The 26,023-nt window shown below is 40.3% G+C and overlaps 1 protein-coding gene and 1 long non-coding RNA gene across 3 annotated transcripts in view; one reads left to right on the top strand and one right to left on the bottom strand.

The window, feature by feature from the left end:
- Positions 1–16,934, top strand: part of LOC136425098 (protein unc-80 homolog) — an 85,046-nt gene extending 68,112 nt beyond the window's left edge. For both annotated transcript variants that reach the window (XM_066413888.1, XM_066413886.1), the window contains exons 52-59: positions 6,761–6,955; positions 7,992–8,099; positions 8,220–8,308; positions 8,694–8,868; positions 9,295–9,411; positions 9,960–10,129; positions 12,669–12,809; positions 14,088–16,934. In XM_066413888.1, the coding sequence (XP_066269985.1) occupies positions 6,761–6,955; positions 7,992–8,099; positions 8,220–8,308; positions 8,694–8,868; positions 9,295–9,411; positions 9,960–10,129; positions 12,669–12,809; positions 14,088–14,258 (1,166 nt within the window). In that variant the 3' untranslated portion in view covers positions 14,259–16,934. The remainder of the gene's footprint in view (positions 1–6,760; positions 6,956–7,991; positions 8,100–8,219; positions 8,309–8,693; positions 8,869–9,294; positions 9,412–9,959; positions 10,130–12,668; positions 12,810–14,087) is intronic.
- A 1,098-nt stretch (positions 16,935–18,032) lies between these two features.
- Positions 18,033–22,520, bottom strand: LOC136425099 (uncharacterized). Its single transcript, XR_010753981.1, has 3 exons — positions 22,111–22,520; positions 21,306–21,383; positions 18,033–19,163 (listed from the first exon to the last, which is right to left on the bottom strand). It is a non-coding gene; the product is annotated as an uncharacterized lncRNA (long non-coding RNA).
- Between the last annotated feature and the right edge of the window lie 3,503 nt (positions 22,521–26,023).

The following is a 26,023-nucleotide window of genomic DNA, read 5'->3' as shown; positions in this document are numbered from 1 at the left end:
ATAAAATGATAATTAAAGGACAGGGGTGTATGCTGGCACTAATGCTCTGTTCCAAAGGGAGCAGAGGGAATCCAGCATAAATGCCCAATGTGCACTGCTAAGTAGCGCGTAGTGCGGCATTAATCCTACATTAGACAACAGTTTTGATACAAGCTCAACTACTCACTAAGAGTGAGGACTAATTTTAGTAACAGTTACTGACCAAATATAGGAGAAGCAGAGGTTTCGACTTCAACGCTCAGATCAAGAAATTCCCTACCCCACTTAGACTGGTTTGGATTCGTTCGCACCAAGAAGGGCCCCTACTCTTGGTGGGTACTTTAACTCAAGGTGTGGCTGTCCTCAAACACGCGGCATCCATATAACGTCCTATCCGAGGAACCTCTGTCCCTAACTGATGTTTTTTGTATTGATTTATGCCAGAGTCAAGTGAGAAATCAGCTTAAAGAGCCTTTCCCAGGCTCTTTCCCACTGCCACAACATCTAGACCTGTGGGTTTGCGGAAAAAGCTGGCCCTGTCTACCTGGCCTTTCTACCCTGGCTATCTACCCTTTTTGGACCCCAAGGGCATGCATGGGGGTTTTGCATCTGATTGAATTTTTTCTTGAGGAAAACCTGGGTCAGTGGCAATCCCAGCTGTGGGTGGGCTGGATCATACTGGTGGAGGATAGGGACAGTTATTAGCAACTCCACCAACACTAGAAGAAAATCTATTATTGATAAACAAACATCTAAGTATACAATAAAATGTACTAGGATTGTTATACTACATAGAAGAGGTGTGATGGGGGTACAGGTAAACAAAGAAAACTGATAGGATGGTTTGCCAGAGCAGCAGCTGCTAAAGATTTCGTCAGTATCTGAGCTACAGTAACCCCCAGGAGTGTCAGACATAGATTTAGCTGTTGTGACAAAGAAAGGTCCTATTGTTGCCTGGCTCATCCTACCAGTTTTCTTTCCTTCCTTGTATTACTTTCTACTTCAATTTTGTTTAACATTTCAGGAACATTTATTGTGTACATGTACTTGGAACCTTTTTGCGTTTTGGCGCCTTCGCGCCAAAACGCTATGTCTTCGCTCTTACCTTCGATGCATGCTGTTTGGTTCAACACTGTGTCGCACACCAGAAGACCTTAATATATATGGCAATACGTTCCCAAATTCTTGTATAGCTGTTGCCTTATATGGCACGGGAGCACGAAAAGGCAGGCAGGCTTGCTTTGCATGACACATAGGAGGGCGACCGCATGTAACTGCTACAACTGTTCGGAAATATCATTGCATTGTGGTTTTGGACTTTGATATCCTGAAAAATGACCATATTACATCTATACCACAAGATTGCAGAAGAAAAAAAATGATTTCGTCAAGAAAACGACCAAAAATCGACATAAATGATACGATGTAGTGAGGGTATAGCATTACGTGCAGAGGCATGTCTTACACACCACAGCTTAGCTCATCTGGTAACGCGTAGCACCTTGGACCCAGAAAATCTGGGTTCGTGTCCGTGCATGGATTTTTTTTGTCTTTTTAGATATTGAATATCAAATATATATATTGATATTATATTAATCTATCAATATGATCATATTTATGAATATCATTTTTTAATTTTTTCATTAATAAATAAAGAAATATTTTATATTTGTTATTTTTGAATATTCATTTAATATATACAAGGCCTTTGTCTTATGAACAGGACTTCATAGATTCCAAACCCGGCATTCAAATTTTTCTGTTCATTGTAATGGAAAATACCGTGCAGCGGCTCCTATGTGGGGTAAGATGATTCTTGCAAAACACTCGCCACTAGACATCTATCCCCGATGTAAACAGAGGCTCTTGATGTTGTTTGCAAAACAGCGATCCTTTGTTACAGTAGCAAATGTTCCATTGTTCAGTATCGACTTCATTCAGACAACATGGACGTGGAAAGTGACGCCGCTCGGCACAAAAATATGGGAATTATCATGCATTTTAGCAAAATTATCCAGGAAAATAAGGAAGAAATGTTGTAAATGCGGAAACCAGAATAATAGGGATGAGGTAGCTGTCGATTTGTTTGACATTTGGTAGCCATTTTAGATTATAAGAACCTTAGCTGTTATAAACTTCTATTTCACTCAATTACCATAGTGCTGATGATTCAATGGTGCTTTTTCAAATGTTATGTTTTATTGCGTGCCATGTACATAATTACATTGATAGCTTTTATAATGAGCCTATTGTACATTTTAGAAATAAGTACAAGTTGTAGGCCAAGACCAGCTTTTTCAAAAGCACTTAAGTTAAGTGACGTAACTCCAAAAATGCTTTCCCCAATCTGCCTTTCTCTATTAAAACAGTACTCCTATCCCTAAATGACAATTTTTCTTATAGACTCAACAGCCCTTGAGTGACTTTCTCTGGCAGATTTAAATACTTCAAGTAAAGGGAAGAGACAATTCACACTCATAAATGTAGCCAAAACGCCAGCTTTTTTTTAAAGCTCTTGTTTCCAGTCTTGGTAGAATTGCTTTACCAGCTTCATCCACACCCCTCCCCAACCCAATAGGCATTGTCTTCCATCCAGCTCACACACATCTGGAATTGCATTGACCCAGTTTTTCCTCAAGGAGCCAAGTAAAATTCCTTAGGATACAATACTAGTACCTAATTTTAAAGCCCAAACCCCCATGCATACCCTATAGGGGCCAAAAAAAGGTAGACAGCCAGGGTAGACAGGCCAAGTAGACAGGGCCAGCTTTCTCCTAGACCTGTAAGGGATGGGTTTGCGGATTTGATGAGGTGGGCTAGTGGGGTGGCATGGGCTACCTCAGCATTCTACCCTTTCTGGACCTCAAGGCTATTCATGGGGGTTAAGCATTGAATGGAATTTCCTTGAGGAAAAAAGATGGGTCACTCTGTGGGTGGGCCGGAAGAAATGCAACTGATCATATCGCTTTGGGGATGCTACGGTGGGGGGTGGAGGTGGGCAATGAGCATACATTTACATCGTGCAGGAGTTTGTTATCCCCAGTTTTAGATTTTTAAAGATGGATGACCATGTTCCCTGTCCTTTTACTGCTCAGTCAAGCCAACAGGACAGTAGCATTGTGGCTACACGAAAGAAATTAGCAAAAAAAGCAACACTATACATTGTACAAACACACAACATTCCAACCCACGCTCATGTACTGACACATAACCACAAATACATTTTACATGTGTATACAAGCACATGCATTCAGGTACATTCTAGTCTAAATCTGAGACATATGTTTTGAATTTTGTCAAACAAAAGGCTCTCTCATTCGATAGCTGCCCTATCCGACTTCCAGTTTATTTCCCCTTGTACCTCTTCCCTTACATCCTATTGTATACAGTCAAACCTGTCTATAGCGGTCACTCAAGGGACTGGCCAAAACTGGCCGCTAAGGACAGGTGGCCGCTATGGAGAAAATGTTGATTAATGATGACCACGAGTGACACATATTTTCAGTACCCACTGAGATACATTTATTCACCGTACAGTACACATGTAAACATTGCATAGGTAAGTCACATTTTAGAAAGTCGATTGTTGTTGCCACCTAGTCAGTTAAGAACAAAATATATGTTGCTCAGTTGCCACTTACTGTTCGTTTTCGACCGTTTTGAAACATAAAATCGTGGCGATAGTTTTCCTTAGTCTTTTGTTGTTTCACTTGCCGCTTGTCATTATCAGCTTCTACCATTATGCTAATAGGGTACTCAGAAGAAGATCGATCTTTTGATGGCTTTATTCTTTTCAGAAAATTGCAATAACCCAAATTTTACATCATATTAATGTTATTAATATTCTTGTAAAGCTTTTGGTAAAGTAATTATCCTCAGTGATACTTTGCAGCAAAATAAATTTAGCGCATTATACCTCCGAAATAGTGGTGTCTACCGTTGACCTTTGTGCTGCCAACCTCCTTGATGCTGCTGACTATCAGCGCCATTTTGAAAATTGCGCGAAACACGTTTTGACTTTGAGCACCGGGGAAAACGGATATTGGGCCGGCATTCAAACATTTCCCGAACTTACTGTTACATGTTCGAGTTGTATTTTCCAAAAAGCTGCTGTAATATTTGTCCAGTCGAAATGCACAGAAATGGTCAATTTTGCTACGATGTACAAACGCAAGCCATGTGAAGAAAATTATACTGACTTCGCGTCAAACCATGGATTTTCTAGCAAAGATAAAACATTCTGGTTTTCTTTATTATCATCCTATCCAGTTGAATCCACATAAATTTGATAACTGCGTGAAAAAATGAAGATTTTGAACCCGGCGTGCGGTGGCGATGCGGCTTCTACCGGCGCGCCGTGACCGTTACCGACAGTGTTACTGTACTCGCGGGACTGAAAATCGTCTGGCCGCGACCGCGTTGGACAGGTGGCCGTTATAGCCTAATTCTTAATGCTTATGTCAATGGGAAAAATCCAAGGGACCGACAAAAAGTGACCACTATGGGCAGGTGGCCGCTATGCAAAGGTGACCGCTAATACAGGTTTGACTGTATTTATGTTTAGCCATACCTAGTATGGCTAAACATATTGTTTTTACTCATGTTTCTTCTTCTTCTTCTCCTCCTGTCAAATCTTCAAATCGATTCATCTCTGTCATTTTTTGACCAAATGACCTGAAATTTGGTACAGAGGTAATGTAGGCAAAAAACCAATGTGCGTTCTTTTCCTTTTTTTTTGATATTGACCTTGAAAGTGATTTTATTGAGGTTTTTAGGCTATTTTTAGCATATCTTGGCCTCCTGCGCCCTGGTATTTCAACCGAATGACCTGAAATTTGCTGTATATGTGGCTTTAACAAATATTTAAAGGACTACATTCCCATTTTTGGCATACATATATTCAAAACGATTTATTTTGGGCTTTCTTGACAATATTTGCCACTTCTGTCACTTTCAATACTACATATGACCTAAAGGTCATTGACCCCAAGTGCCTTGCACCTGGCCTTGCATGCCTGTGAGCCTTGCGACCACCTGATTGGTCAATTGAGTTAATCTAATTACATGGCGCAGGTGTAGGCTAGTATTCATGCCAAATATGGTATGGAAATTCCTAGGACATGTGATTACATGTACATGTCTTTGTTCACTCTTTTTTTTTAAAGATACACATCTCCAGTTCCTATTATATGTATTAAACCAAAAAAATGTGAAATTTGGCATGTACACAGGCCCTCATTCAAATGTTTGCCATACAGCCTTTCAAAACGATTTTTTAAACAATGAATGTTTTGGTTTCGTTATTTTCAACCCAAAGTGTATACTATTGAATCATGCATTCAAACAAAGGGGTGTCACATTTTTATATTTCACCCATTTTTGGTCATTTCCTTCTTCTCCTGTCAAATCTTCATATATATCATTATGTATACTATGGAAAACTTAATTCTTCCCTGGGGTTGATCTTTTTTAATTCAATTTTGAACTGGGTTGATTATGCGCAAGAGTGTAATTTTCAGCTGATATTTTTCCACTGGTCTAGTTTACATGGAGATGGCACGGAATATCCCATTCTTGCAAGGGGAGGATTCTGTAATTATTTATTTCAATTTTGAGCTGGAATGATTATGAAAAAGTCCATTTGTTAGCAGAAGTGTATTTGTTAATTAATAAGTGGATATGGTTTTGGACTGGTCCATATTGTGTTGAGGTGCTACTGGAAGACTCCACTCCTGTATGGAGAGACTGATAATTGCTTTTAAACTCAAGTTTGATCCATTTTTTTTTAGTGGAAGTATTTTAGAATGGTCCATTGTTATTTTGGGAGTCAATTTTTTACATGGCGAGGAGCATGGCTAAACATGCTGTATTTGCTCGCAAATGTTGCCTTTCTAGTGAGTACTTTGTTGTTTGTTTGTGATAAATGGCTTTTCTACCAGTCTTGGTGGAGTTCATTGCTGCCCCCCCCCCACCTGCCATATGATCAGCTGTTGCCTTCCCTCTAGCCCACCCACAGCTTGACCCAGTTTCTCTTCAAGGAAATTCCATAAGAGGCCAAACCCCCATGCATAGCCTTGAGGCCCAGAAAGGGCACAATGCTGAGGTAGCCCACCCCACTAGCCCACCCCAGTAAACCACCCTATCGATTCCACAAACCCATCAGGGGTTCGTACCTCTAGGTTCTGAGTCAACAACCCTGACCACAAGACCACCATGCCACCCCAGTATAATGAAAGTACAGTTATTAGATAAGGTAACAAGTCATTATGATAATAACTGTAAACTGATAGCTGACACAAACTTGGGCTCTCTCTGATACATTGTACAGTCATTATTTTGTAGGTCTGGACAGGATGATGCTTCCTGATGTCTGCGGTTGATTTATTGACAGGATGAACCATGTATCAACATGTTTAGCTAAAATTCTCCCACACCATAAGGTGTATAGGGCGGTGCCCATCCCCGTTTCATAGCCCTGGGCCACACTGTGGTGCAATCACTGCAGCAGGGGGCTAGTCCACTGGCAGTGGAGTGTGTTTAACTTCCATACTATTTCAGAAGTATTCGCCATTTTATGAAGTCTTTGGTATGACTGAATGCTCCTCTTGTCCAGAGGTGTCCTACCCGGGCACGAACTCGGGCCTTCTGGTTCCAAGTAATTTGAACCAGATGTGGTAAGTGACAGAAGCGCAGACCACTACATCACAGGGACATCCCGTGTCAACATGAAACTTACTACATCCAGACAGGCTCTAACTCATTCCAGTTCTAATGTCCCCAGATATTCCACGGATCAGCAGAAGGGACATCCTGTATGCAGTAAGTACCTTCCTGGGAATCCTGATACCAGCCAAAGAGGTGAGTTCACACCTGCAGCGATCCGGCAGTATCACAGCCAGCCTGACAAGTTTCTCCATGGCTGGAGACCACTCAGCTGCAGCCTGTTCCAGCATCACTCCCTTCATCGCTGTTCTAGGTAAAGTTGCAAGGCAATACTTTACATGTCTCCAAAGTACTTCGGATCATCTTATCAGAAGGTTCGTCTTCTATTCTGAACTGTCCGACACAATTGTCATGTGTAGCCCTGTGGTTAGTGACCCTGCCTTTGGACCTAAAAGCCGTGAGTTGGACTCCCGGCTGCGTCGCTCACCTACATGCTACTGGAAAGGATTGCAGTCCTTGAGCCGGCGTCACAATTCATGCCGGCGTCGGCCGACTTTGTAGATCGCCTGAAGCTCGCCAAGTTTCAAAATCGCCCAAGCGTCGACCGTATTTTCCAATGAAAATCTCGGGCGACGTCCATCGAACACTAAAAACTAAATATCCCTCATGAGATGGTACCATCTCTTGGACATGGACGAAGTCAGTATTGACTTACCTGGTAAAAGGCCAATATTTGGATCAACCTTTATTTCTAAAAATCCCCCGAAGCCCGCGTAATCGACAGGACGTCGACCAAGCTGAATTTCTCATTTGTGCCAGGGGCTTTAGGACGAGACAATAAGCCGTGGTCAACTGTTCATTGTGCTTGTTGAAAAGAGCCAGGGGAATTTTCCAGGTATAATGAACCTGTAAATATTAAACATAGCATCTGTCTTCTTTATAGTGAGCTAAACTGGTTTGAGATCACTTTCCTTTTTGCAGCATTTTCCACTTGCTTTGGATCAAAAATTGACTTTGATCTCTGACAATCATGCCATTGAAACCCATGCTTAAGATTTGAAAAGAGTGTCCTCAGAAAAATGAGGCAATGTTAGGAAATCTTTTAAGGGCTGATCTTGAGCATTTTCATGACTGCCATGTTTTTTTGAAAATAATGCTCGCTTCTGGGGTTGAGTTCCCCTTTAAAGATGCTTAGAGTTATGGAGAAAAACTTTCTTTTTAAATGATTCTTTAACACTATCATTAAATCATTTATTAATATCCAAATTTAAAGAAAATATCAATACTAACAGTAACTGTAACTTACAGTGCCTGTTGATGTCTCAGGTTGCCTTTTTTTAATGTTTCAGGTCTGAAAATCTTACTAACATGCTTCTCCAAGAACCTGACAGAAGAGTGGGGCATGCTGTCCACAGCACTGCAGGAGTTTGAAGTGGCATTCCATCCGGTTGGAACTGGTAGGTGGATCCCTTGTGCCACTATTCTGTGCAATGACTGGTATTTTGAAAGCTATGCATTATCTAAGACTTCAAGTGACTTACGGCTTGATTTATACATGCCATTGGCTGTACTTGCAGGTGGCCTAGCATTTCTGGACCTGATGGACTTTCTAGTGACAAAAAGACCTCCAGTATTTGTGCTGCTGAAGCCTTTCCTGCTCTTACAAGTAAGATGACTGTGCATTTTTTTAAATTCTTTCGATAACTCTGTTGTGGATGGATATTTAATGTACAATGACCAAGTTGAACTTGGGGGGTACGGACACTTTAATATGGGGCACAGAGTCTTTTACATAGGCGTACAGACACTTTAACATTGGGGGTACGGACAATTTGACATGGGGTACGGACAATTTGACATGGGGGTACGGACACTTTGACATGGGGTACGGACACTTTAACATGGGAAAACGGACACTTTAACATGAGAGTACGGACACTTTTACATATAGGGGACACTTTTTAATGGTGGTACAGACACTTTACATGGGGGACACTTTTACACGGGGGACACTTTCACATGCATTGGGTAACACTTTGAGTAAATTTCAGCTCTCCAAGGTGGCAGTTTTGACCGAGCAAGAAGCTTTGCTTCAAGATCGACTTCAAGACAAGCTGTATGGTTACACCCAGCTATCACCAGCTCACACCAGGGGAAACTGGGACGTTCTACACGATCTGTTTCATGAGATGAAACAGCTTCGGGATATTGCCATCAGTGGAAAAGGTTTGAAAAGTGCATTCAATTGTTTTGAAATTCTTTGAATTTGTTTTAGGGCCTTAATGACTGCACAGTTTTCATGAGGGTGTTTCAACAGAGATTTTGTGCGACCCACGATTGTCAAATCTAATAAGTAATCAAATTTAATTCCATCATCCTCAGGTCGTGACAAGCAACAATTGGTCCCAAAACCACTATTCCTTGGTGACATGAACTTTCCACATTATGCACATATTGTCAAGTATTATGTACAACCACCCAAAGAGACCGTGTCCAGCACAAATTGTCAAGGGAAAAGATACTAAAAGTTTTAGTTTGTAGAGCAGCCAATGATAACAGCAGAGTAGTGCCATCAGTGAGTCATTGGATTTTCATAGCTAGCATTAACTTTGGAAGTACAAAATTTGGCAATCTTTGTCTTTGTACCTGCAGGATCAGAGATCTTTGGCAGTTTCCCTGCCTGCCATGTTTCCAGCAATACCAACAGAGGATCAAAGACTTCTGTTGAAACTTCTGCTCATCCTGACAGCATGAAGCGCTGCAAGAAAGGTGGTTATGACTTCATGATGACTCACTCACTCACTTCTGCAAGCTTCATTTTCATTTACTCATTTAGATATTTACAGCTTACTCACTGCACTGCGCCAAATTGTGAGACTTAAGGCATTTGTCATCTGAAATTTGTCAGAGAAAATTGCGAAGAATTTCATAGAATTCCCAATTGACAATTGGAGCAAAAGGCACAATCACTGCAAATCTCCTTTTGATGATTTTTTCTCATTTGACAATCTTTGTGATTCAGTGGCAACACTGCAATTTCCAATCAATTTATCTTGTATACGATTTCCAGCCCAAACTCAGAGAATGTGACATTCCAGATGCAGTTATTTTGTTTGTAGAGGTCACATATCTCACCAGTGCAATTAGCACGTTAATGTGAACACAAGGCAAAATTTGTGAAATTTGGCGCAGTCCAGATATCCACTTTATATACAATCATGTAATACTATATATAATGTTACCACATTCTCCCCTATCAGGGATGTTAAAGGATGATATAACAATTATTGTAACCTTAACTTGTTCTCCCCTATCAGGGCTGTTAAAAGATGGCAATGCCTATCGTCGTACGAGCACTGTTAGCTCACAGGTGTACCTCCATCCACGATCAGTCCTCCGTGACTCTGTCCGCAGTGAGCCAACCCCAGGTTCACGGGGAGAGGACGTCACTCACAGACCATGGCACCGATCGGCAAGAGGTTTGGCAGTAAGTATGACACGGCAGTCGTATGAGGTCAGTCCAGGGCTCTCTCCAGCCTTGAAGTTTTTATCCATTCTGTTACTTGGATGGAGGAAGCACGGTGACTATAATGTCAAATACTGAAGAGCCCTAATGATGAATGGAGGGGTCTGGGGGCATGCCCTGTGAATTGATCTAAGTTTGGGGGACTGAATTCAGCAGTTACTGTAGTAGAGGAAAAGAGGTGTTCGTGGTGTTTGCAGTGTTTTTAACCTTGAAAGGTTCATGGCTACACCTAGTAACACAATGTAAGACAGATCACATCTGTCACAGGTGTGATGACACAGTGGGAGGTCACGTCAAAACATCCTTACATAACCATGCACTGCAAATATTTCCTGAATTACAGTACCAGAAAGCATTCATGATCATAATAGAACATGCGAATTCTGTGATCATTAAATATATTTTGAAAATGAAACCATTTTTTACTCGATTGTGCCTTATAAACTACGCACAAAAAGTTCGGAAACTTAACTTTGGTCGATCATATGTCCGTTGTTTCTTGATCAATTTCAATGATTTATATATCATTGAAAAGCTTTTATGATTTTCTTTCCCATGATACTTAACTTATTATTGTTGTAAATTAATACAACGAGCACCAGACCTGCTTATGCGAGCGAGTCTCATAAAAAAAGTGCCCAAATTACCCTACTAAATGTAAAACGCTCAATTCAGTATTTTGTCTTTTGCTGGTAGCACGTGGCTTTTGTACGAGGGTGATGTGAAACTTGAATCAACAAAACACATTTTTGACATGAGTTTTCTTATGATTTACCCATTGATATGCAAATTCACTTCTTGCTTATTTATATTTGAGTTTGGGTCATTGTTTTGATTCTTCATCATTATGTTTTGGCTAAATATTTCTAGCCTATTACGTTATCGCTATTTCAGTTATTATCTAACTCAGGATTTCTGTTTGATGAATAGATATATTTTTAAGTTAATTCCTGTATTATTTGTTATTATTTGAATTTCTATTGTTGCTATGTACTATTATGTAAGGGGTTGAACCCCCCAGGAATCGTTGAAAAACGCCGCCAGGCGATACTGTATTCCTGGTTAAATAAATAAACAAACAAACAAACAAACAATATGAAAGCCAAGGGTAGTCTTCATCCAAAGAAAAAATGCGTAAAGGAGCCTCAGTTATGATGAGGGTGGCTTAATACCGAGTACACACGCCATGCGCTGTCACCACAGCCCGGCACATCCTCCTCATGCTTGTCACCAGTTTTGGTACACGGCCCCTGGCTATTCTTCCACAAGGAGTCGTCGCAGGTCGACCAGTGTTGTTCTGTTGATCACAACTGCATGCACAGCTCGCCCAAGCTGATCAGTGATCACAGAGTCTGAGACTGTGTTCAATTTGTGTTAAGATCTGGGCTGCAGGAGGGCCATTCTATCCTCTGTATTCCTGCATAGGTACTGGAGGTGGTCTGAAATAGTATGGACGTGCACTATCATCTTGCAGAATGACACCCAGTCTCATAATCATATTGCAGAGATAAGGATCTTGGAAATGTGACTGGATGGAGAAAGGTGTCTCTATATCGACACATCGAAGTTGCTTAGGATGATTAGCCTGTTTTTTTCCGCTGGCAGTTAGCGTTGTACTGCCTCACACTATAACACTGACCCCAACAAACAAACAGTCAGTCTATCTGTGTAACAGTCAGCATAGGGTTCTCCTCACCGCCCCAACACTTTAATTTACCCATCCAACAGTCGAAATAAACCTTCTCTTATCTGTAGCTGTGAACATAACATTCCACCACACACTGTTCCATTCACGATTTGGACGACACCACCACTAATGGGTTTGGCGCTGCGCTAGGTGTTTGACACTATTATGGAAATTTGGGCACTTTTTTTCTACAACCCACTCGCGTAAGCAGGCCTGGTGCTCGCTCCATTAGATTGCAATTATAATGAGTAGGGTATCATAGGAAAGGAAATTACACAGGCTTTCCAACGATATATAATAGATTGAAATTGATAAAAAAACAATGGAAATATGATCAATCAAAGTAAAGTTTCCAAACTTTTTGTGCGTAGTTTATGAAGAGGAGCGCCAATCCCTGTTTAAGACAATAGATCTGCATTAGACAAGAAATGTACAAAAATGTCAAAGCAGGACACTTTCATATAGTTTTTACCATGATGTCATGTAAGAACGAACATATAAATGGACAAAGTATACATGTAGTCATGTTTCCATATGTTTCAAAAAGAGATGCTAGTTTTAATTAGCAATTGTCAACATTTTTTTTTAGTTTTCAATTTTGGAATGTAGCATTTTATCAATTCATGTTTTGCATTTAAAATGCTCCTTATAGACCATGTGTGGTCATCTGTGCATTTAGCCCATCTGGGCAGGAATATGCAATAAAGACTATTATCATTATTTTGTGAGTCATGATATATCAAGCATAATGCATAATATGCCAGTGAGACAATCTTTGATGGTTTTCAAAAAGGGTGCCTGTTGATGTTGCAGGATGACAGTTCTCGGAGGGGAAGAGCACATTCCACAGAAGGCACCTCCCCTCAAGCATCATGGGAGAAGGGTGGACCCAGAGGATTGACAAGTACCAACAAGAAGATGTCCCTGCTCCACCCTACACACTTTGAAAGTGGGGTGGGTAGATTTTGTCACTTTTATCAACGCAATGTCAATGAAAGAACTTTATTGCATGACAGTCGTACACAATACAATGTATGGCAACACCTGTTAAACATAGTACAAAATATAGAATGAAACTTAACATCCTTAGTTACATGATTGTACTAAAACAATAGCTTTAAGTCTTTGATATAGAATGAGTCACAATCGAGTGGGGCTAATGATGAGTTTCAGTATTTTTTCTACTAAAAAAGTAGTCTTTTGTATATCAAACATATTTTTGAATTGTGGGTGTTGTTGCATCAATAGATAATTCAAATCTTTCTGCAGAATCAAGTGTTTTGAAATGAATTTGAGTCAGGCATCGAATGACCAAACGGCTGTAGGCTTAAGTGGACAAGAGATCTAAAGGTCCTTGGGAAAGGCACTTTCCTCACTCCATTCAGATGTTAAAATGGGTAAATTAAAAAAGGCACAGTACAATAGGTTTGCAATGTTCTAAATTCAATGCAATCAACATGTAACAATTGGTTAGTAAAAGGCAAGGTGAGTTAGTCCCATAGCCTTTTTAAAGCCATAGGGGCAGTGAGTTGTGTCTATAGGGCACGGTATTGAAAGGCGTAGCCCATTACCAGGCTCTCCTTCCACTGCCTTTAATTTGCCCAACGGTCTTTCCAAAGTCAGCTATTGTTTTTAAGAATATGCATTGAATTTAGAACAAAATTTGCATATTATTAACTATGGTATACTTTTGACAAATATTTAAACTTTACACACAACATAAATAGTTTGCTCTGGGAAGCTTTTGAGACGAACACTGACTCTGCCTCTAATCTTCAACCCTAATACAGCCAGATCTCGTCTTAGAGTTCTCTTGTCATGTGACTTGATGTTGATCATCAGTGACGTGACAAGAGACAGTCATATACAGGCTTGAGATAGTGACGCCCCCTGTCCCTGTTTAAGGTACTGCATTGTCTGCGGATTTGGATTGCCTCCCTTAAACACCCCTTGAAAACCAGTCCTGATCTAGCACTTTCACACTGTCCCAGTCTATCTTGTGTTTCTGCTTGGCGACGTGTTCCACCACAGGTGATGACACATAGCTGGGTCTCTTATGTTCCTGTAGACGGGTGGGTAGTGGTCTCTCCGACTCCCCTACGTATATTGCAGGGCAGTCTGCACAAGGGATGTGGTAAACTGTTCCACTGCGTTCCAACATCTTACTCTTGTCTGTAGGTGCGACAAGAACTGTCTTGTTTTCACTACTGATAGTCTAATAATCGTTTACAGGACTATGCTGACCGGTCTCCTGTGTCCACCAAGTCGTATGGAGGAGCGTCGTTCACAGGGATCGCTCCGATAGCGGAGATGGAGTGCATGTTTGGACTCTACAGCTCTGATGAGGGGGACGGGACCAGCATGAGGGGGAGCCCAACTATCGCTCGACTGGTGGAAGATTAGCTTAGAAATATATAGAAGATAAATGATATCGTTTCACTCATCTGGTAGACTCTACTGATGATTCATGTACTTAAAGGCACCTAAAGCATTTTTGATGCTTGAAAAGTGGAAATTTTCAAGCTCCTGTAGTCTTAATGAAATTACATTTAGTACCAGTTAACCACATTTGAGTGACATTTCATATTAAATTACTCAAAAGCGGCACAAAAATATGTCACACGGTGATCTCTTTAGTTTCACGCGCCTTGTGTAATAGACCGATCCCTAGGCCATCCCCCCCCCCTACATGTAGAAATGCAAATTTTAAATAAGAACATAAAAATGCAAATATTTGATGGACATGCAGGCACTCTCTCATTGGTCGAACTGCTAATTGTGATGGACAGTAAGGATCAGTTATTAGCGTTTGGATTTTCTATCAGACTGAGTTCTCACCAAACAACGACATTGCATCTTTGCTCCTTGAATGTTGATATGTGATGGTACATGTATAGTGTTACTGAAACTTACTATGTTTACTAGGAATGACTAGGAGTTTTTGAATTCGAGTTTCAAGCCTCAAAAAATGCTCTGGTTGTCTTTTAAGTTAAGTGATTATTACTTGCACCTAAAAAAAGCAACAGAAACTGTTTTTCTGCACATGTGTATGTATGTATGCGTACCTCACTAGGCAGTGCCAAATTCTGCTAGGGTATTTTTTTCACCAACTTTTTGATGTGTGACATATGGGTAAAATATGACTGATTGTGACCTCTACAAATAAAATATCTGCGCCCTGAATTCTCAGTTTGGATTCCAAATATATGATACAGGATCACCCCGACCAATCAAACCACATGGATTGCATTGAAACTCATTTCCGACAAATCGCTTTCTAAGTTGCGTTAACGACTACATTTGACAAAACAAACTCACCAGTGAGATGGTGGAAGGTGTCAGCTTTCCAAAGATGATTTCAGATTGACAATTTTGGCACTTTGGAAGTGATTGAAAGTGACCGCGATGTAACGTTCAGAAAAAAATGGTTTCTACTATTCTCTAAACGTTACATCGCGGTCACTTTCAATCACTTCCAAAGTGCCAAAATTGTCAATCTGAAAACATCTTTGGAAAGCTGACACCTTCCACCATCTCACTGGCGAGTTTGTTTGGTTAGATGTAGTCGTTAACGCAACTTAGAAAGTGATTTGTCGGAAAATGGCTGATACGAATCTGAGTTTCAATGCAATTCACATGGTTTGATTGGTCGGGGTGAGGAAAACTTCATTAAAAATTGTTAGTGTTTACCCACTGAATTAAAAACCAATGAATGTACAATGAGCAAGATTAATAAAAAAAAGATTTTTGCCATTTTGCCAATTGCAAATATTTTTAGATTTTCAAGACATTTTTAATGCCAGGCTACAAATTAGCACCGACTGGTGCCGGTTTGCACCACTTTGAATTTGCAAATACATTTCGCAATTTAGTACAGTCCAGTAAGATATGTACCCTTTAAGTTGTAACAGTGCTAGTGACATTCAGACCTAGCTGTACTTGTGAGGTTCATCTTCTTTCTATCTCAGAAATAGTTGAGTTCAGTATTTGTTTCATGAATCACTAAATCTGTTCCGTCTAAGCTAATATGTATTACTAACCAGGATATTAGACAAGTCTAAGGAATTCTTCAATATATGTAAAATGATCGTTTTCCTTTATGCCTAGATTCTAATAAATGATGCTTAACTTGAGTATTAACTGTTACATAAAAACAGTCTAAGTGAAATGTCTGTACCTTGTTGATAGTACAGTTTATGATAGTGATATTTCAGTTCTCCTCCCAGTCTGCTGTTTTTAACATGTCCTTTTGGTTTACATGGAAATGACCTAGAAGCAAGGAAATGAGTTGCATCCGAAGATTGTTTGCTCCTTGTAGCCCAGTCGCAAGTCTTTTAGATAAAATGAACATCCAATGTATTTATTCTGTATATTTGGTCTGTTTACCTTTTTTCGATCATGATCATGATCATGACCCTACAAGAAACATCATTCACAGAGTTAAAGGCACCCGGAGCTTTTTATGATGCTTGAAAACTGGGAATATTCTAATTGCTGTAATCTTTATGAAATTGACATTTAATGCCACTGTTTACCACATTTGCGTGCGGATTTCTTATCAAAAGTGCTCAAAAGCGGCACAAATATAAGCTACATGGTGATCTTTTAGTTTCACGCGCCTAGTATAAATAGACCGATATCACACCCGCCCACCTCCGTCAAAACGTAGAAATGCAAAATTAGAACATAAAAATGCAAATATTTGATGTACATGCAGTCACTCTCTCATTGGTCGAACCGCTAATTGTGATGGACAGTCAGGTTCAGTCTATCAGGGCTGGGATATTCTATCAGTTCTCACCACACAACGACATCGTATCTTTGCACCTTTAATGTCGATATGTAATGGTATAATGTTATTGAAACTTACTATGTGAAGAAATGACTAGACATTGGAGTTTTTTTTTAATTGAAGTTTCAAGCCTCATAAAATGCTCTGGATGCCTTTAATGTTGGTAGCTTACTGACTTACTCCTAACCACCAGACCTCCCGTCCACAGCCACATGTTTTGAACATTTATCATGATAGAACCAAACAGAGGAATATTGGCACAGAAATAAAAGCCTTGTTGGTTGTGACACCATGTTTCATTGCTTTAAGGCTTATGGTCTATAACGTTAGATTTCAAAATGTAGACACCTCTTTTTTTGGCCAACATTTGTTCGCGCATGCGCATTAGATTTGTAGTCTACAAAGGATCTCATCCATAAAAGTTAACTTGCTGCGGCCCAAAATGCAAAATATTCAGGACATATGATTGTGTGAATTTGCTAGAAATGCACATTTAGTATCGTGCTGTTATGTCATTTACTTAAAAGGTATTGGTATGGGTCCCTGTATTGGGTTACTTTGTATTTTACAAGGTAATACTGTCACTACTGTCTGTGCACGGTAATAGACATGTTAAAAATAATAACGCATTGTATCTTAGTATCTAATATCTACATGTATGGGGGAGGTGGGCGAAACTTTGGTAAGCTATAACTGCGTAACCATGAATGAGAAAATAAAGCAGCTTCATTCCTCCAGTACCTACCAAGTGCCCTATCGTTTGAACGTAAAGTTTTCAAATTCTGGTAAAGAGATTGGTTTTTGGCGACGCCTCAGGGGCGGAGGCATTTTTTACTGTACTGCGATTGAAATGGAAATATGCAGAATATTCCACGAATGCATTCCCCTGGGAATTCATATTTGGCTAGACTTCGTGGGTATGGTCCTTGACCAGGGAAAAATTTTGCTTTGCTTGAAGAGCATGGTCAGGGTGACAGTTGGCATACACTTTCTGAATTTTGTGAGAAAGGCCGAATTGGAAATGTCACAGCTGTCTGTTGGTATTGTTTGATGATCTTTTGCTTCTTACGACAAAGAACGATAAGCTGAGAAATGATTTCAATTTGAAACTCAATACGTGTGATTTTAGAATGGTAAAGAATGGTTACGGTATATCTTACGGTATATAAGCTTTTGCTCTTTACGATATATGTTGATATGCTTTCATATGATCAGCACTTACCCCTAAATAGTATTTGATAATCATTTTATAGCTGTTAGTCGGTATTTTACACTTTTGCTCCTTACAATGAAGAATGATGTACTTGGACCGCTGGGTAGACCCAGGTTCTTCTAGATTTCGCAGTGAAGACTGTCACAGTAAAGATTAAGGAAGGACACAGAGACAAGGTTTTCCGTACATGGGCACGGGAGATTTTTGAGACGGGCTGAATGTGACTACTTGATGTTGGCTCCGATTATTTCGGTCTTAACCGAGGTTTTCTATATTGCCCCCTTGTCGTATATATTTCCCGTCTTTATATCATCTCAAAAGACCCCTCTCTGTTCACAGCAAGTAACATTGCTTGCTCAAAGTAGGTACGATTTCCACTGTACACATGTGCAAGAACAGCTGATAGACTTAATCAAATACATCTGTTAGAAACCTAAGCTTGTTCCAAGCATTTACGCACTATGTGGCACTACTATTGATTGACGGTTACACTTTGTAATTCACGCATTTAGAATAGAATATGCATGGCAAATGAAATGAATTCTAATGCCGCAAATTATATCTACCATAAACATGTCTTCGTCTCATCGCCAGAAATGCAAGATCTCCATTAATATTTTGTTGTATTTTAGTCGAACATACGTTTTACATGAGATTGTCATTATAAATCTAATTCAGGACGGGGCGACATCGCTACGTGCCGCAGTCTAGTGAGACACCTGCTTGAAGGATAATACGTCAATGATGATCATGGCACAGCAATAGACTAGTTACAGTGACTATTCCAAGTTTGGTTGGGAGTTGTATCGGTCCTCTTTTAAAGTTTAAGTCACGTACAGGCCACAGGGCGCATCTGACCATAGCTTTCATGATGCAGTGATAGTACAACACACTTTCATGGGCTTTTTACAATCAATGTACCCACCCTCGGTTACACTCGAATACACATTAAAACAAATAATACATATTTTTGATACAAAGTAGCTAATGGGGCAACACATGTGCAGGTCAGTCCGTTGCCTGCCAAAGTGCTGTCGGGTTTACTCCGGTTGTAGCAGCGAAGTCCTTGCTTGAGTTTGACTGCACACGGCTCTGCTCCTGGTCTGTTATCTCCGTTCAATGGCATTTCTCCCCACGCTGTCGCTGTTCTGGGCGACTTGTGGTTCCTCTAGGCGGTGCAAGGCAGACAGGCTCTTCCCAGCGATGCACCTTTTCCGTGGCCGGTCTCCAGCCATTTTCCCCGCTACGGATGGATTCTGTGTGGGAGGTAGGGCCGGATAGCTCCTGATCACCCGGGTCATATCTGTGTAATAGAAGGAATTGAATAACAATCCTCTGAATGCACAGACTGAAGTTCACAGAACACTATATAATCACTTTTTCTATGTTGCTTTGATATAATTTGTGATATGTCTGAAGTGTTTTAATCCATCGATCTTTAGGAAGTATGTGGCATGCCTTTCCTTAGATACAACAACTTAGATACAACACATATGTGTCATCATCATAAGTGTAAGTATATGTGTAAGTATGTGTAAGTACCATCAATAGATTTTCAATAGCTTGCAAATAGAAAGAGAACTGTCATTAACAAATGTTTGTTCTTATATAATATATACTGAATATAAGTCAAGTAAGTCAAAAATATACAAAGATTTAAAACAATGTTAACAACAACGGAAAGAAATTAATGTTCATCTTGCTTTGATTTTATTATTTTCTATTCTACTCTAACCGTTCAATTGCTTATTTGTACATGTGTTTATGGATGTGATCAGATGCAAGATAGAACTTATGCCAATGGGCTTAGCTTGGCGCGTGAAGTTAAGTTAGTTAGATGAAAGACATGTTTCTAATTTTTGTCAGCGTGCGGTGTCAGTGACAGTGATGTAAATTGAAAACGAGTAAATTTCGTCGGAAAATATGTGACGAACGTTTTCGACAGTGTGCAGAGCGCTCAAGGAATTTCGTAGATAAAAAAACGACTATTTTAACGATTTTAGTGTTTAGTTGCATTTTAGCCATATTTTCACATTTTGCACGATATTCCAATTATAAAAACAAGATATTCCAATTATAAAATCAAGGATTAGGCAAATTACATTTAGAAGTGCGCAACGACATCGCCGTCTAGTGGAATCGTGGCCTTATACTACTAGTTCTAAATATCCATTCATATATTTACTCATTTGTACGCAGTAAGGGTTATCTTCTAGCTAATAATTATTTGAATTTATCTATAGGACGTGTAATATAGAATTCTGTTGAACAATCTTCGATCTCACTTGGACGGAAATTACAAACCTTTGATCACGGAAAATCTAATGATTTCTTCCGACTTCCATATTCAATGTATGAAAACCGATTCTTATAATTGTAATTGCACTCTTCCTATTTCAAAATCATGTTTACCCGACAGGCATCTTTTGGTCCGTACTTTGTATTCAACACATGTATAAATGGAAAGTTTTTATCTATTTTGAATAGAAGTGCGACATCCTTGTATGTATATACCCTGCAAACGGAGTAGTAATTGATCGGTTAACATGTCGACGTAGTACAACATACAACTATAGGATTTGTCAATGTAAGCCAAATGCCGTTATAGATGTCATACATGATTAACACAGTCAGAGTCAGCAGAAAGTGAAACGTCAAATGCTTTACGAGGTGGAGTGTTTTCGGGAATGCTTAAGAAAGGGTGCCGGTATTTCATAAGTTATCCTTTGGCATGAATTGATGATTGCATATCAAGAGTAGTTTAAGCAGTACGCATATTTCCCAAAACTGGTAGGAATTATGGCATGTGGCCATGTTTGACATCAACGTCATGATTTATACCAGCTCAAAATATCAAATTTGAGAAACCAACAGCCTGCTTGAAAGGGGTAAATGATGCATGATATAAAATAGACTTTGAGGCGAGGTTTCGCTCGGTGAGTGGTAAAAAGATGAAGATGAATTATGCAGTTTGTCGCCTTTCTTGTAACGTGAGGCGACAGACTACAGAGCCCCAGATGATTATTGCTTGGGGGTCTTCCCGGAAACTACTGACAGAGATAAGATCATTGATTTAAGAAAAGCAAGATGTTGATAACAGGCCTGATAAGGAAAAGTATTACTAGCTGTAAGACGGAGAAAGAGGAGACAAAACCAATAATGTTAAATTCTACTTGGACAAAAGGGTTGCTTGAAAAGAACGCCACTTGTCAATGAGAGAAGAGAGACAGCCTTGTATCCGCGGGTTGTCAAAGCCCTGTTGTTAGATTAGTTGACTGGGCAAAGTTGCAAAATGTTCATTATTTTTTTGTTGCTTTTGTGCTCACATGTACATGTATCTGTAAATTTCATCAAGGAGAAGAAGAAGAAGAAATTTCATTGTTGTTGGATATTCTAAATAAAGATTCTTTTAAAGTCCTGTTAACATAGGACGTCGGACTCTCACCGGTCATCCTGCGGGAGGAATGTTGGTCACAGAGGGGGTTTGCGCGGTTGGAGGAACCTGGTGTGGTATCCCGGCGAGCTGTGCACAAACAAATCCATCAATCTCGGTGTCATCAAAAGGAAGGTCTCCGAAATGAATAACGTTAACAGCTGGAAAAGAATATGGCTATGCAGAATCCTTTTCTAGATATTAAGGTTTACTTAGGCTCCTTACAATCTTTGGCATACGAGCAGTGTCCTGTCTCTACACATTTGCAATGTTCATGGCCAAATGCGCGTACCCCACCGTGCGTTCTGAATAGCAGATTTCTCATCATCATCAGTCGGCTGCGACGGAGTCGATAACATGTTTTTCCACGAACGACGGTCTGCGGCCATCGCAGCAGATTGTTACATGTTGATATGTCTGAAAACCTTGGACGGTATCATGGATTTTCACAATTTTGTTCGATGACCCTACCTCCAATCAATGTTTTTGTCTTGGCCCTCGCCCCGGCTCAAAACCTCTTTCAATGGCCTCCATAAAAAACAATTATGACATATCCAGAACCCTACAGACAATTGAGAATTCTCCAACTTCGAGTATGAAAGCGTGCTACGGGTGAGTTGCAAATACACAAGCAAGTTCACAAACTATTCATGTCGACAGAAATACCACAAAGTTGACAAACTGGTTCAACACGGCGTAGCTGAACTAAAGGATAAAATCAAATTCATCTCCTACCTTCTCAAGAACTTGTCGACGTATGCATAAGACTAAGATTCGACAAACAATAACATTTTAAAGATTCTTTAGAAGTGCTTACCTCTGTACTCCCGCCCGAGTCTTGCAACTCCTCGTCGCAGCCACCGCCGCCTCAAACCTCCTTGCTCAAACTAAATTTCGGGGTTGTACAACGGGAAAACTTACATATCCCTCCGCCGCTGGACTGGGTCAGTTGTATATCAACCAATAAATGACAGAAAACCAACATTAACCAGGTACTTATTAATAACTTACAATTATAACATAATCTGGAGGTCTTGTTGATAGTTCAAAAACGAATTCCTAACTAATACTAGAGACTTCGTAAATGTCTCCTGACGTATGTGTACAATCTGTCCTAGGACGATATTCGGCGGATATGATACAAAACAGATGTTTGACACGTAGTCAGGGGATGTTTCACTAACTGTTGTACATGGTTTGACTTTGTTGGATTTTATTCTTTATCCTTTATTATATGGAGCCTCCTAAAGATATTTGATACATGTATAAAACCGATCCTTCTGTACGGATGCCATATCTAGGGGACAGAACAACTACATGATACGTCACCTATTGAAAACGCACCAATTCTGCAAAAATGTTCTTGGTGTTTTTAGAAATAGTAGCAATGTAGCATGTAGAGCAGAACTAGGTAGATTTCCATTAGATATAGATATATGTATATATATAGTTAAATTCTGGCTACGTCTGGTCCAAATTGATAGAACTACACACCCCCTCCAAGCGGACGCACTCCACCTACAGCAAAGTCTTCCGACGAATACCCGCAGACGAACATTGTTACAACGTGTTAAAGATATATTAGATTACAATGGATATTCCTTTTTGTGGCACTCCGATAATACACATTGTAAACCTGAACATGTCGGAAAAGTGCTGAGGAGGAGACTAACAGATATATATATTCAATCATTTTTTCATACCTTGGTAACCGACAGCGGTAAGTTAAGATTTTATGCAAAATGTAAAACCATGTACAACATAGAGGGATATCTTAATCTTGCAGATTTTGACCTACGCTCAGCCATTAGTAAAATTCGAGTCAGTGCCCATCCTCTTGAAATAGAAAGAGGTCGGTATAGAAAATTACCTATATACGAAAGACTTTGTAAGTATTGCAGTACAAATGCCGTGGAAGACGAAATTTATTTCAAACTGTTCATGTCATGATATTGCACGAAATGGGTTGTCTATTCAGACCACTAAAATCTATCCGAATTTCTCTAAGCTTACAGACAAAGAAAAGACCATTCTTCTTTTAACTACCAAAAACCCACAAATTATAGAAAAGGTGGGACATTACGTCTTCCATTGCTTACAAAAGAGAAGTCAAACCCTTCACTAGTCACTAGTTATAGACGAGTACGTTTGTATAGTCTAGTCTAGTCTAGCCTCTTTTATACCTATTTTTTCCCTGTTACATGTATCTTATGTATGTTGTGTGCAATTAGCCCTCGGGCAGGAATTTGCAATAAACTAATTATATTAAAGATTGCAACAAGACAATACATAGTGGAGCGCCAGGCAGCCAAGCTGATGTTGCGGGCCACTTAACATTTTAACTTAACACATTGTTGGATTTACTCATCATCCGTCTATCATATTGTTGTGAAACCTATGAGTTAAAAACAAGCTTTATGTAGTTCATTTTAGAGTAGGGGAAAAACTCGCGAACTGATTTGGAGCCAAACTCGTGGTCGAATCAATGTGCAACAGAAAAAGCCTATACAACTTACAGGGTTAATGGCAAAGAAAACTACAATGGTTTTGACAGCCACTCGAAGGAGTAGGGCAAGTCTACATAATGTCATGTTAGTTCATCAAGTTCTGTGGCAGCCGGGCTCTCCTAGCCCTCCTCTTGGCCTCAGCGGCTGCTATCCTCTCAGCTTCAAAAGTAAATGGTAAACACCCGCACAGCGGCGCGATGGCAGCAGATAAGGGATGTGGAGGAATGTGAGACGCTGACCCATACTACCCAAGATGTAAATTTCGAGTGTTGTAAATTCGACTCGGCCCTACACAAAATCATGATTTAGGAGCCAAAACAGCAAAATAGCGAATTCCTATTATACAAAGCGTCATCAACATAACGCATTGGAAGGCACAAAAGGCCGGCAATTGGAAACGGGCCGGGGGAAAAGCTAAAGAGCGGAACACGTGAGGACCGACAGTGCAAAGAACAACAACACAATCTTCACAAGCAAAACATATATCACACAACAACGATTGAACATTCAGGCCGGATGGGAACCATGGCCAATGAGGAAATCTAGCCGCTTGGCCTAGTACTTAACCTTCAAGTCCTGCTAGTTTACGCTACTCTCCGAAGCAGATGTCTTCCCCACCAAACTCTGCTTGGAGAATAGTTCAATTTCTCTTGTATTAGCCTGGTCCCTGTCTCTAGGGGTCGGCTTAGTGGTGTTTTACCGTGCCCAGTCAGTTTCTGATGGACTTTCTACCTCTCGCTGCCACCCTACCTCCGCTACACCCTACTTCCGCTGTCACCCTACTTTGCCGCCGACCCAATGGTGGCGACGTAATCTAATCTAAGGCCGTAAACACACCCCGAGCAGACTAAGCTGTCTGGGCGGGCGGGGGTCACTCACAGTGCCGTGGAGATATCGAGGAGCCCCCGATGGTATGGATTCCAGGCTACTCTTGTATGTGCTATCAGAGGTTGTGATCTCCGCTGTGTTATATCATCGAAGTATTACACAATATCCTACACAAGGCTATATAACGGTCTAGATCAGCACGTCGTCAGAACGTAATTAACCTACTATCCAAATCTATTATAACTGCTTCTCCATCGGAGTAATGACCGTTGCATAAGATATGGCTTAAATACAAAAATACGACATTTAACGAGTACGTTCTGCCGACGAGTTGTCTAGAGTAGTCACAGTCAACGTTACGTACAGATATATACGTCTACGTACCTTGAGATTGTCGGTATTGTAACTCTTTGGGAGTCCATAAAACTTACACGTATTTCTGTAATGGTTTGTTAACGATTTCCCCTTGGAGAGGTTGGAATGCACAGTGAGTCGTCTTAGGTCTGTTACGTCGAAGATATTGGAGACCTTCGACCCTGCATACGTTGGCTTCTCTCTCAGAAATCCTCCGACACGCGCGCTCGGTCCGCGTTACAACGTCCACCACAGACAGGTGTTTGTCTGTACCTGTAACATTTAATCTAGCTGCTGTCTTGTCAAGTCGGAATGAAGTAAAAAGCGCGGTAACTTCAAATGGACGAATTCTCTCGTCTTCTCTTCCCGTTTCATGTTAACGTTTAAACATTTGTACATATTGCTGTGAGTTATGGTGTGAAGCTGAACATTATATATATACATATCGTCCATAACAGAGCCCAAAAGTGCCTAACATAGAGGGGTAAAGAAGCATGATTATATGTACCTATTTGTACCTTGTACAATTGTTGTGCAATAAAGTTATTATTATCAAAAACAAAACCCATCCGTCACACCTAAACCCATCCATTACAGAGCGGATCTCCATCCTCCAATTAAGTCCCTTATCAAGGCGGTCGGTTTCAACCAGATACAGGAATTTGCTTCGGCAAGTCGAAACACAACAAGGTGGTGTTTAAATATTTATATACGAATGGATGTATAATGCCAACATCACCGACAGCGCTTATATACACCGTCATTTAATAGTGGCTCCGGTCTACCTATGTTAGACATAACAGCCGGGCTCTGATCAAGACTCAGTCTTGCTAAAAAATATTGCATTGATTGTGTTTATTGCATGGCATCTGGTTACAATGTGCGTCTTAACGAGTGCTTGTCATGGGGGTTTAAACCACGATTTAGACAAAAGTAGTCCCCCGAATTGATTGATTGAGTCCCCTGAAACCAATCCCACTGAGATTTCGATCGGAATCAATAACTGCAGGGATTCCGATCGGGGTGTTAGTACCAGATCAG

This window comes from Branchiostoma lanceolatum, chromosome 19 (genome assembly GCF_035083965.1).
Source record: "Branchiostoma lanceolatum isolate klBraLanc5 chromosome 19, klBraLanc5.hap2, whole genome shotgun sequence".
NCBI classification, from domain to species: domain Eukaryota; kingdom Metazoa; phylum Chordata; class Leptocardii; order Amphioxiformes; family Branchiostomatidae; genus Branchiostoma; species Branchiostoma lanceolatum.
This window is presented reverse-complemented; position numbering and strand designations above follow the sequence as displayed.